The sequence below is a fragment of the Ranitomeya variabilis genome, chromosome 1 (genome assembly GCF_051348905.1).
Source record: "Ranitomeya variabilis isolate aRanVar5 chromosome 1, aRanVar5.hap1, whole genome shotgun sequence".
In the NCBI taxonomy this organism is placed as follows: domain Eukaryota; kingdom Metazoa; phylum Chordata; class Amphibia; order Anura; family Dendrobatidae; genus Ranitomeya; species Ranitomeya variabilis.
Window position 1 is genome coordinate 1117293891 of NC_135232.1, and position 12768 is coordinate 1117306658.

At 38.1% G+C, this 12768-nt stretch overlaps 1 protein-coding gene across 1 annotated transcript in view; it reads right to left on the reverse strand.

Annotated features, from left to right (window-relative positions):
• Window positions 1–1545: 1545 nt before the first annotated feature.
• FGFRL1 (fibroblast growth factor receptor like 1) overlaps window positions 1546–12768 on the reverse strand; it is a 171946-nt gene continuing 160723 nt past the window's right edge. Inside the window, exons 4-7 of the mRNA XM_077280222.1 lie at window positions 11854–11934; window positions 9533–9817; window positions 7991–8344; window positions 1546–5819 (exon numbers count right to left, since the gene is read on the reverse strand). Of these exons, the coding sequence (XP_077136337.1) occupies window positions 5419–5819; window positions 7991–8344; window positions 9533–9817; window positions 11854–11934 (1121 nt within the window). The 3' untranslated portion in view covers window positions 1546–5418. The remainder of the gene's footprint in view (window positions 5820–7990; window positions 8345–9532; window positions 9818–11853; window positions 11935–12768) is intronic.

The following is a 12768-nucleotide window of genomic DNA, read 5'->3' on the forward strand; positions in this document are numbered from 1 at the left end:
GCAAGTGGAGCCAGACAGAGATGCAATCCCTCCAAGATACAATGGACAACTGGCAGGGATTGATGGATCCTACAAACCTAAATACCTAATAGAGCAGCAATAAGCAGAAACACCTGCCCAGCTTATAATCCAGAGACCACTGCACTACCACTAACAACCACCGGAGAGAGCCCAAGAGCAGAATTCACAACAGCGACCCTCCAGACTCTGTCACATGTGCTCAGTGTGAACCTACTTTCATCTGTGAAGAGCACAGGGCGCCAATGGTGAATTTGCCAATCCTGGTGTTCTGTGGCAAATGCCAAACGATCTGCACGGTGTTGGGCAGTGAGCACAACCCCCATCTGTGGACGTCGGGCACTCAGACCATCCTCATGGAGTCGGTTTCTAACCGTTTGTGCAGACACATGCACATTTGTGGCCTGCTGGAGGTCATTTTGCAGTGCTCTGGCAGTGCGCCTCCTGTTCCTTCTTGCACAAAGGAGGCAGCGGTCCTGATGCTGGGTTGTTGCCCTCCTACGGCTCCCTCTACATCTCCTGGTGTACTGGCTTGTCTGGACACTACGCTGACAGACAGAGCAAACCTTCTTGCCACAGCTCGCATTGATGTTCCATCCTGGATGAGCTGCACTGCCTGAGCCACTTGACATCCTGTGTAGTTCCATCTGGTATGTTTTTTCCTTCATTTGTGACGTATGTCTATGTACCTTTTTGAATACATTGTTATATGACCCTTTTTATGATGTAACTAGGTAAATCTATTGGTACTATAATGATGTATTTTATATGTGGCATCTGGGTGGACATACTTACTACCATGAGCTTGACATATACAGAGCAGGATTGTCATTGTGTCTCCCTTGCCTTTTAATATGCACTTGATTGCCAATTTTAGCCCATCTACTTGTTAGAGACCTTTTTGTATATCTAATTAACTTTGCAATATTTGTTTAAATTCTGGACTACTACACTGTGGTTTCTTCGTGGTTTCTTGATTCAAGTTTACAGTGGGCCCCATATTTTTCCAATACAAAGGCTATAAAATTATATGTATAATTATTTTTTAACTATAATGTTCATACAATTCTTTTGGTGCCTTTTGTGTTTTCCTTGCTTCTACTGAGCCACTAGTGTGGGTTGTAGAGTCCGTCTCATGCTACCACGAGTGTGAAAGCACAACCAACATTCAAAAGTGACCAAAACATCAGCCAGAAAGCATTGGTACTGAGATGTGGTCTGCGGTCCCCACCTGCAGAACCACTACTTTACTGAGGGTTGTCAAACAGTGTTGTTTCCTAAGTGGACAGTTTGATTTCACAGAAGTTTGATGATTTACTCTGAGTTATATTCTGTTGTTTAAGTGTTCCTTTTATTTTTTTGAGCAATATATATATTATTAATTAATATATATATATATATATATATATATATATATATATATATATATATATATACACATATATATACACACACTAATAATCCATAGTAAATATACAAAAATACATAAAGGTACAAAAAGGGAAATAAAAAATAAAAATAAGCCACTGGGTTTTGAACCATAAGCAGATTTTATGAAAGCTCCATATGGCACATTTTTATACACGTCTTACTATACAAAAATGTATAATATACACTTTTACATATCTAATTGCAAAAAAACAAACAAAAAACATAACAAAACATAAAGGGAGGAGATATTACAGAGATTATCAGACATTGAGCTTCATTAGATACAACATAGGAACATTCTAACATTTACAAAAAGAAAAACAAAAAACATTTTTTGCCATTACCAAAAATAAAATCTTATAAAAAGATATTTTTGCCCAGAAGTTGGGATTATTATTTTTAACTGTACAAACACACCTAACAAAATTAGATGAATATTTCCATGTTTTTCTTTTAATAGTACACTAAAATGTTTGCCTTGGCTTAGCTACTGATTTTTAGGCATAATTTTAATTGACGTTAGCTAAAGATTTGCACCAAAATTTGTAAAATTTTTGAATATTTGATAAATTAACTTTTTCGTTATCTTGATAGAGTCAGTTGCATTTTTTTTTTTTGCAAAGATCATTCACGACTTGGATTTACTACTTTGTGCTAAGGGCTGTGGAGTTGGAGTCGTAACCCAGTTTGGTGGAATCGGAGTCATGGAAATTGAGGAGTCGGAGGTTTTTGAATATTTGATAAATTAACTTTTTAGTTATCTTTATAGAGTTAGTTGCATTTTTTTTGGCAAAGATCATTCAGGACTTGGATTTACCACTTTGTGCTAAGGGCTGTGGAGTCGGGGCTGTGGAGTTGGAGTTGTGGAGTCGGAGCGCACTTTGGTGGAGTCCGAGTCATGGAAATTGAGGAGTCGGAGGTTTGGCTTACCGGCTCCACAGCCCTGTTTGTGCTGAATGAACATTGTAGGTTTCCTCTTTGTGTGAACACTAAATTAATTGTGTAATGCGATTTTAATCTACGATGAGGTGGGACCAACTAAAATTTGGGTTCATTGTATATAGTGGAACAAGATATTCTGAATGCAAACCAAAATTGGGGTTAAAAAAATTTAAATATGTATATATATATATATTTTAATTATATGGCAATTATTTTTTTTTAAATACACACACTATGATGTACATTATACATTTTTTTTATTTTACATTTTTTTTCCTATATTTGCTAGCCTAATAACATGTCTGCTTCCACTTTGTGCAGGTGCTGAACACCCTGGAACACACTTCTAAATCCAAAGCAAAGGGGTTATTCCAATGATAAGTGAACGTGCTGGGATAAGGTGTTATCGGAGCATGTTCTGAAAATATGTTCGAGTCCCCGCGTATGCATGTCTCACGGCTGTTTGACAGCCGCAACACATGTAGGGATTGTCTAACAAACAGGCAACCTCTGCATGTGTTCACACGTTGCATTTCTGCAGCGTTTCTTGCTGCTTTTTTTAATGAAAAGTGAAAACCGCTTTATATAGTACCAGGAAAAGCTATGAGACTTCAGAAATCTCATGCACACTCTTGATTGTTTTTTTGATATCCTTCCTGAATTGGGAAAACAGCTGCATTTTTTACATCTGGAGCATGTCAATTTCTTCAGCGTTTCTACAGCGTTTTTTTTACCCAGTAGAAAGCAATGAGAAAGTGGAAAAAAAATTCAAAATAGCGTTTTTGCGGCATATTTAGTGAAAACTAACTTTGTTAAACACGTACTGTAGACGAAAGCACCCAAAAAAACGCTGCAAAAAGAGCAAAAACCAGCACAAAAATAACTGAAAAATGGGTGTTCTGACGCCGCAGGGAAACTTAACACTTGCTGACAGTTTCCAACTGATCACTGGAGGTTCAAGGAGCAAAACATACTGATCAGTTTATTTCTTAGAGCCTTCCCCTTTGATTTCTTGGCAATTTTGATCAAAATTCCTTATACCGTGAAGCTTTAGCTTCCAAACGGGCCACGGAATAGCAGACACGGGTCTTTCCCGAAATTCTTCCCAATTTTTTTTAAATGGTCTACAACTCCACAATTTTTTTTTTTAAAGAAATTTTTCGAAGTTAAACTAAAGCAAAAATAGTTCAATGTCTTAATTTTCTACAGACCAAATTAGATATATATAATTTGGGTGGTGTCGAATCTGGGAATGCCGGCAAAAATTGTTCACTGCTGAGTAAATCTGTCTAATTTCAATATTGAATTTTTTTTAACAAGTTTCTGAAATTTTGATCACTAGGCGGCGCCATTTTAAAATCAAAGTTATGTTAATTTATCAAAAATAATCCATATGAAAAAATATAGTTCGCCTTTATACCTTATTGAACGAGTCTTAGAAATTAACCATGGATTTTTTTTTATTCTAAAAAATGTATTTATTTATTTATTTTTTTAAATTGGACAAATGAAATAAAAATGCCTGAAGAGGAACAGACGATAAATTTATGATCTAGGTATAAAATATACTTTTTAAACCAAATAACTTATAAAGCTTTAGAAATGAGGGGGATATTCTGTACAAGATTGTCAAGAGAAAAGTACGAAAAAAAACATCATTTTGAATTGGGGAACCATTTAACGATGACAATAAGGGCAGTGTGAGGAATCTGACAACGTTAAAAAAAAAAAAAAAAAAAAGTAAATACCCCCCTGCCCTGTAGCGGACTCTTTAAATGGCCATTATAGATTGCTTCATAAGGGACGTTTGGGAGTCACATTAGGAATAGGCATACAAACAAAAAAAATATTAAAAATAATAAAAATTAACATTTTGTCGAAAATAATATTTTACATAGACATTTTTTTTCTGTTTAACAAAATAAATTAAATATACATGGCTTTAGTTTAAAATCTATATAGAATTACACATTTTTCTATAGTCACGAAATTGCTGTATAAAGTCTGTACTCGATATAGTCTTGATTATAAGGCATTTTTTTCTCAGACGGTGAAATGTTATTGATTTTACTAACTAACATTTTTTTTTCCCGAAAATACTCTTTAAGAAAAAGTTTTAATCCACATTTTATCCTAAGCAGTTTTGTTTTTTTTTTATTATTATTATAATTATTATTATTATTATTATATAACGGCCTTCGGCTCGATCTTGAGCCATGGAGACTTGATGGATGAACGATCTGTAGGAAGATCGATCTTGTGCAAGCCTAGATAGGTCCACCAGGGTCTTCTCTGCCGTTATCTTATTTCTTGCCAGCGGGTTGTTGGCTTTCTTCGCCTTGTTCCTTCTGTTCTTCCGACCATGATGTCCTTCTCTAGTGACTGCTCTCTTCCTATGACGTGTTCAAAGTAGGCAAGTCGTAGCTTGATGATCCTTGCTTCGAGAGACAGGTCTTAGGGAATCCATACTATAAGTCTTCCAGCTTCTACTGTGCTTGATCTTCTATAGTAACCATGATGTCCATCAAGAAGACGTAGGGAAGTCTAGGAGAGACTTGACTACATGAAAGCAGGAACATGGGAGAACATTAATTCACTCGAGAAGAAACTATTCTCCGCTGCTGAACATGCCAGCTCATGTCTAAAGTAAAAAAATACTGCCTTCATACAAGTTAGTCCATACTTCGGTGGACCTTTCGCGAAGGCCAAACTTTGACCAGTACCTAAAGCTTGGGGAACCAAAAAAGGCACAAACGTGAAAACTGAACTAGTGCGCATGAGTGACGTTGAGTGGGATATGGCACCAGTAAATGACCCGCTCAATGGTGGATCACGGTGCTTCCAATAAAAATACAAAAACAAAAAAAATAGCAACAATGTCCCCGATTACTCGGAGAGTCTATCATCCTTCATGAATCCATTAGTCATTACATTTTCATGTCTACTGGCAGTGTAGGCTGAACCAGGCAGTCTTTTTTTTTTATTTGAGGTACCGCAGAAGAAGAAAAAGTTCTTTGTGTCTAGCAATTAACACTGATAGTGAATATGTTGATGTTGATGAACTTTGCCTTCGACATGAGAGTGCGTATGGGTATGGATGTCCGTGTAAATCTTTGGGTACATTTTTGATGCCACTCCGTTGGCCAAAATAGGTCCTTGGGGAAGTAAATGTTGCTGTTGAGCAACGTACTCCTCATAGTTTATGGAGGAGATGCAGTCTTTGTCCACCATCTGCGGTATACATACTCTTGGCTGAGGTCTATGAACGACAGCCGCACTTGGAGGAGAACATGGTTTCTTCTTGGTTTGGCAAAGCCATAGGAGAATAGTCCCAAATATGAAAACTGCTCCGGCTGGAACCCCGATAATTACAGGCCATGGAAGACTGCTGGGCGACATGCTCACAGGTGCTGTGGGAGGCTTCGGATCTGTAGATGGAGGATAGAAAGAGAAAAAAAAGTTGAAAAAATAATATGGATGCATCTGATTAAAACCAGAAAATGAAAAATGAAAAACAGATGTCAGGCAGAACGACCGACTACTAGTGCTCAACGGTTTTCTGATAACACAACATCTGCCAAACAGCAACATGCGCCGCCAGCAAATGAGGCTTTGTTGTAGGTGTCCCATTAATGTCTTAAAGGACAAGCAAACAGTTAGCTTTTGCTCGACGCGGATCTCCGAGGTTCTGTTTTATTTTGTCTTTTGCCTTATTTTAACAGAATAAACCTTCTCCGGCCACATGTGGTTCCAAAAATACCATCGCTCAGCAGTGAGTCTGGCCGTCTGGAGCGGCTCAGAAATAAGATGTGGTCAATTGTCACTAATACCTTTCTCTAATGTCAACAAGCCAATCATTTCAACTATGCCGTTGGTTTGCGAAAAGTTTTGAATGGCAGAGTTTGCCGTGCCTGACGACATGGTGATCATCTGGGTCTTTCAGATACAATAGCCGATAATTGCCCGGCACAGTTGTTCCTTACTATGCAATTTCAGTCTGTAGACTCATGTACGGAGCCATAATAGGGGGCATTTATAGGCTTCTTTTGGGGTTCTACTGCACCTCTGTATGCCTCATATCATACATTATGGTAATGTTTAGGATTCACTACTTTTAGGGTATCATTGCCTCAATGTACTAAGCCTCATATGGAGGCATGAGTACTCTACATAGCATCATACTGCTCATGTCACGAGCATGAGACCTTATTCTAGACTATAGGACAGCTGTCATGGCTGAATTTTGAATGGAAGCCACTATAAAAGCTTGAGCAGTGCTTATTAGTGTCAAGCAAACCATCCCAGCATATTATGTTCATTAACTTTTTTGGACCACCCATTTTATCTATTGTCTTCTCGGCATGAATAAGCTCTGTTCAAACTAAGTTTATTTAAGTTATCACATATTGTTCAAATCTTGTTTTTGTGTTACATGTACTAAGCTAGCAATTTGTTACCATCTTTTCAATTAGCCATCAACCACTGAGGATGCTCAATTCTTAATATTTTTCCATGTATTGGCTAACACGGTACGAAGATATATAATTTCTTTATTACTATATATATATATATATATATATATATATATATATATATATATATATATATATATATATATATATATATATATATATATATATATATATACACTGGTGCTTTTCTTAGACTCATACTTCCTGTCATTTCAGGAAGAGTTGACATCAGTTTCCTTATCATCAGCCGCAGGGTTTCAATGACTCTATACACAGTTGATAACACATAATGAACCAACCACAATAGATAATGTCACTTGCTTTCCCCTTCCTTCCCAATGACATTTGCACACGCTTATTAGATGCTTCAATTAAAAAAAAAAAAAGATTAGTCCGTTCATTGCTGTAATGTATGTGTGGATTTTAAAAAACAGGAAGTCCGAGTCTAAAAAAAAAGCCCAGTGGCCAATGTGAATATGGCAAGATTTCCATGTTTTTAATTTTTAATAAAGATTGTGAAATGGAAAAAAAAGCAATGAAAAAAATAGGTTCTGCCCCTAGCTCCTCCCCTCTCCATAGAACTTTATGAGCACCAACTGTCATCTCCTATCTCATTGCTCCTCCCCTCTCCATAGAACTTTATGAGCACCAACTGTCATGCCCTATCTCAGTAATGGGGAATTCTGCATTCACAGCAGAGTTTACCCCTGAATTGAGAACTCTAAAAATGAAAGATCAGTCCAAGAAAACCAGATTTCTCATAAGATATATTACAAAGTTTTTTAGATTTTACATATACTATTGATTTATGGGGGAAAAAAAATTAAAATGATGGTTACTCTTTAAAACATACAGCTGACAGCTGTTAGGCCATGCTTGACAAAGGGGTGGAGTTTATATACTTTCTGGGAATAACGCAGTCTGAATATATATACTGTATGTGGACATTGCCAATGGGTTTGGGTATTATGGGCACTGTGGGCCACCGTAGACAGCCGCTATTTTGTGGGTGGAGAGACGGGACGGCAATCTTTCGAATATTAGTCCGTGGATGGCTGCCGCTACAGTGTCTATATAAAATCGTCATTAGAATATATATTTTTTGACAAAATATGGTTTCATCTTACCTGGTAGTACGGTCAAAAATGCAATTTTAAAGCTGTATCCCATTGTGTTGGCGCCGAGGCAAATATACATGCCGGCATCCTCTTCTTTTGCCCGTGTTATGATGAGTTTATTTAAGTAAGAGCCGTCAGGCCGAGACCAAACATCTCCATTAGGGAGGACGATAAATTTCTGGCCACCGAAATCGATAGTGGAATTGTACTTGTTTTCGGAGCCGTATTCGACCCGCTTCAACCATTGGATCACCGGCTTGACGTCACTGCGGACCTTACACTGGAAGGAAGTGGTGCCTCCGAAATCCACGGTGGTGTTGACTGGGTGGTTGCCCGTCAGTATGGGTTTAGATTTTGTTCGCTCTGATGGAGGAAAGAACAAGATTTGTTATATTTTTGTATTACAGTGAAGCATAACCACTTATAGCAAAAGTCCACTTGCACTGCTTTTTGTTTCCTACATTACCCCCGATACAAAAAAAAGATGTAAAATTTAAAATCTGCACTGTAGAAAATGGGTAAAATTAGGTAAAATCCACAGCAATTCTGTCCTGTGTGGACTGATTATGTGATATTTCACAGCAGGCAGTAAAGTGGCATTGCTGTTTTGACTATATTGTGACATCTAGTGGCCAGTATGAAAACTGCAATACATTACATAAATTATAACTTGCAAAAAAAAAAAAAATGTAAAGCTGACCCTTACCAAAATAATAATTGTGTTCCCGAAAAAATACTTATTTTCTGATGAAACTATTACATTTTTCTAGTGTTTGTACTTTTCCTTAGCGAGCACTTCACATTTGCTATAATGGTAGGTGAAAACTCCCGGACAGAAAATATTGTTGGCCAAATTAGTTGTCACCAACTTTTTTTTTCTTTTTTTTAAACAAGGGACTTTTTGATTTAAAAGGGGAAATATTTCTAAATCTGAAACCAATATTTTCTAACCAGTTCTCGAATGTACAATATGAGTCAGACATGCATTTTAAGAAATATATGATTTATTTTCAAGGTTATAAAATATTGATTCACAGATGTTGTTAAGTAAAGTATCTGGCAGGCTCCCTGGTAGGAGGACTAGTCTTATACTGGCCAACGTCAAGAGTTTTCCACCTCGTAAAAGTTTTCATTTTTTACTAGCTGCTCTTTGTGATTTTGTTATACCTTCTATTACTATATTGCAGCCTGCTGACACCCTGCCAAGAGGTCTCAGGGAGCCGATACAAGTTGTTAGGTATACTGTTCGACCTGGTATGGTAGTCCTTATTATATCCTGGGTTCTGATACAAGGAAAATGCCAGATCTGACATGGGGATGAGGGCTGATTCATTTTCCTGTCTGTGCTCCTGGTTTTAGTGTAAACACATGTTTTTAGTGTCTCTACACAGCTGAATGGTGATTACTACCAGATGTCTCCTCCTTTCTTAGATGAGAGCACCAGCCTGGCCAGCTCATGTGCTTCTCATCACTGCTGATACGGAAGAGAGAAGAAAGGTGCCAAGAAAATCCTACTGATAACATCATCGCTATGGCAGGAATGGTACTTACGGATAACTTCTACTTTGTAGGTTGCGTTAATCTGTCCGACTCTGTTGAACACTTGACACGTGTACTTGCCGCTGTCTTCTGGCTTCAGGTTCTTCAGATTGAGGGTCCACTTCTTCTTTTTGTTCTCGCCAATCTCTTGAGTGGTCAGAGGCTTGTTGTCCTTAAGCCAAGTGATCTCCGGCCTGGGATTCCCACTGGCAATGCATTTTAGTCGAACAGAACTACCCACTGGACGGGCAATTACTCTTTTCCTCATTTTTGCCGGTTGGGTAAAACGAGGTCGAACTGAGAAGACAAAGATGACTCTATTTAATAAATATTTACATTATAAGTAAGAATATTAATCTTCAATTAAGGATTACTCCTGGTGGTTGTTTGTAGACTATAAAGATGTCCAGAACACCAACTGAATGTGGTCATCAGGTGCCAAAAGATTTGGAGCACTGGACAAAAAACCTCACGCTATATGTCTTTAGTGACCAGTGCTACCATTCCCAAGAACCTCGGTTGTCCATGAGATTATCTTCTTCTGTCAAGTCCTTAAAAACGCTACTACCTCAATACCCCAACCATTACAGCTCCTATAGAAAAGCAAATCTTCAATGTGTGTAACACGGTGATGAATTTGATGGTAATAGTGGTCATGGTAGTGACATTCAACTTCTCAGAAACTTGTCAAAAGACAACTGAGTAATTGGCACTTCACGAAAGTTTTGGCCCGTCATAGTGACATGTTAGAATTTTTTGATCAGTGGGGTCTAAGTTGCTGAGATTTCCACCCATTCCTTCAGCTGTGATCTTCTAGGGTTGATGGAGTCAGTGGTGTAGGAGTTCAATGAAGTGTACGAGTCCATTCAAAGCTAAGTCCACCTCTTTGAGGAGACCTGAGCAGCACCAATCCTAACCATAGAGGCACAGTGCTCAGAATTTCGTTTCAGTGACTGGTGGTTGAGTCCCAGCACTTGGACCTCCCAATCAACACTTTTGACACGTCACTATGAAACAATGGTTTTAACGTAACCTTTTGTCTTTAGTTTCAGGTGAAATGTCTTCTAAAGAGGTTGAATCATCAAAAGACATCAATCAGATGATTCCTGCGGTCTGGGTACGAGGATCCACACCCAACAGGTAAACAGCCAAGGTTAACAGGGAACTGGGAAATTTCCATGCAGACACTGGTCATCCGTAGTATACATGGACAATTCTTGTCCTACAAAGAACCTCTCCATCCTGGCTCAAAGAAGGGTATTCAAAAATTGGAACCACCTTCTAAGTTATCCATATGAGGACACGGGTTCTCTGGTAATAAATCAGCAATTCACTGGGGCAAAAAAAGGATTCTGGATGATGGATAACACCCGTGAATACGTCCACCCGAGAGCAGAAGTATATATAAATATGTCAAATATGGATAAATGAGGCTCTTGAGCCTGACGGTCAGACGTCGTAGTCAGCACATTTGTTACAATAACATCACTTATGCTGTTTACTTGTCAATTGGATTTTTCATATTTTTTTTTTCTTTCGACAGATTTCCGTTGCTTGTACTCAAATACTTGTCAAAGTCAACGCCGAACATATGCTGCAAACATCCCTTCATATATACAATGAAAGGCCACATTCAGATGGTGACTTCACTCTACGCAATACTCCTACATCCCCACAGTACAGAAGCCAGCTGACCTTCGCAGCAGAAAAATAAATGTTTTTTTGGGGAAAACCTAATTGGTTTTTAAGAGATCGACAGAATGAAAGGGACATTCATAAAAGGAAAATTCCTTCCTAGACTGGAACTATTGAAAAAAAAAAAAGAAAAAAAAGAAGAACATGGAGCATGTGTTTTTAAACCCAATCCATTGGCTTCTATGGCATAAAAACTGTATTAATACTAAACATTATGGACCATACTGTATATGATATCAAAAAAGAATGCAGGTATAAAAAATGAGATTTAAATACAAATTGTACGGCTGTGTGCACATGTTCAGGATTTTTCGCGTTTTTTTGAAAGATATGAAACTTTGAAAATCACTTTACTAAGGAATTTTTCTTCATTTCTGTAAAAAATTGCAAGTGGTTCCCAAACTTTGACTTTTCACCAGTTTATTCAGCCTTTAGCTGGACTGATATCAGAACGTACTCCTTTGGAGTGCAGATGATGGCAGTGATAGGTCAGCACCGTATCATGGGGATAATCTGCTGCAAGAAATTGTTCTGATATTATTTTAGTATATATTCTACATAATCACCCCCCCCCCCCCCCCAAAAAAAAAAAAATGAAATAAAATAAATAAGTTAAAAAAAAATAATTTCTGGCTCACCCCATTGCTTGTTGGAGAACTCTTCTAAATCTGGATTACGCCCGTCGGGCGGATGGTTGGGTTTTCCTGCACTGGAATCATCTGAAAAATATAAACATAAATATTTAATTTCACATCAAATTTAAATTTAAATCAGAATTCTACTGGTGTCCATGGAAACAGACTACAGTTTAGCTTCACCACGTTGTCAGTCATGTGACCTAACTGCTAAGCTCCACCTGTGTAACTGTCACCACAACTTCCACAGTGCACTGCTCGCTGGTGTCAGGAAAACCGTCAGGATTATATAGGAAAAAAAAATCATATAAATAAGTACAAAAAGCAACAGATTTACAAAATTACCCAATTTGTGTTTTTTTTTTTTTTTTTTTTTTTTTAATTTTCAAAAATTATTGAAAAGTGGAGTTTCCCTTTTAATCAAAAAAGGTGTCGGTCTTCACTGCTGTCCTCGAATTCTATTCGTGAAGCACGAGGCTCGGAAAGGATCCACAAAAAAAAAAAAAGCAGTAGTTTATGGATTTTACTTGTGGCAAAGACGTTTCCTCTGGGATCCTGAGAATTGGCTGGAAGGGAGAGATATTCCTAATCTAACACCTCTGCTGATTAAACCCATGGAGGGTAGCGTGCGACGTTCCAATCTCACGTCTTTATTAGGCCAGACGAGAGGTTAGGAGAAGAGGGGTTACATGTAGCTTGCCACCTCCCTCCCCCCACGCTGCACTTGTGCCCACCATTGACATATACTTCCAGCATGTGACTGGCATTCCCCAACTACCACTTGAGCGGCTGCCAAGCCTTTGATGTGAGCCGTAAGGCTTGAAATCCATTTGATCCTTTGAAGATGTCGCTTCCCCGCTCCTTGTTATCCTGCCAAATATCAGAAACCTGCGCACTTACTGACAAAACACAGTCCGC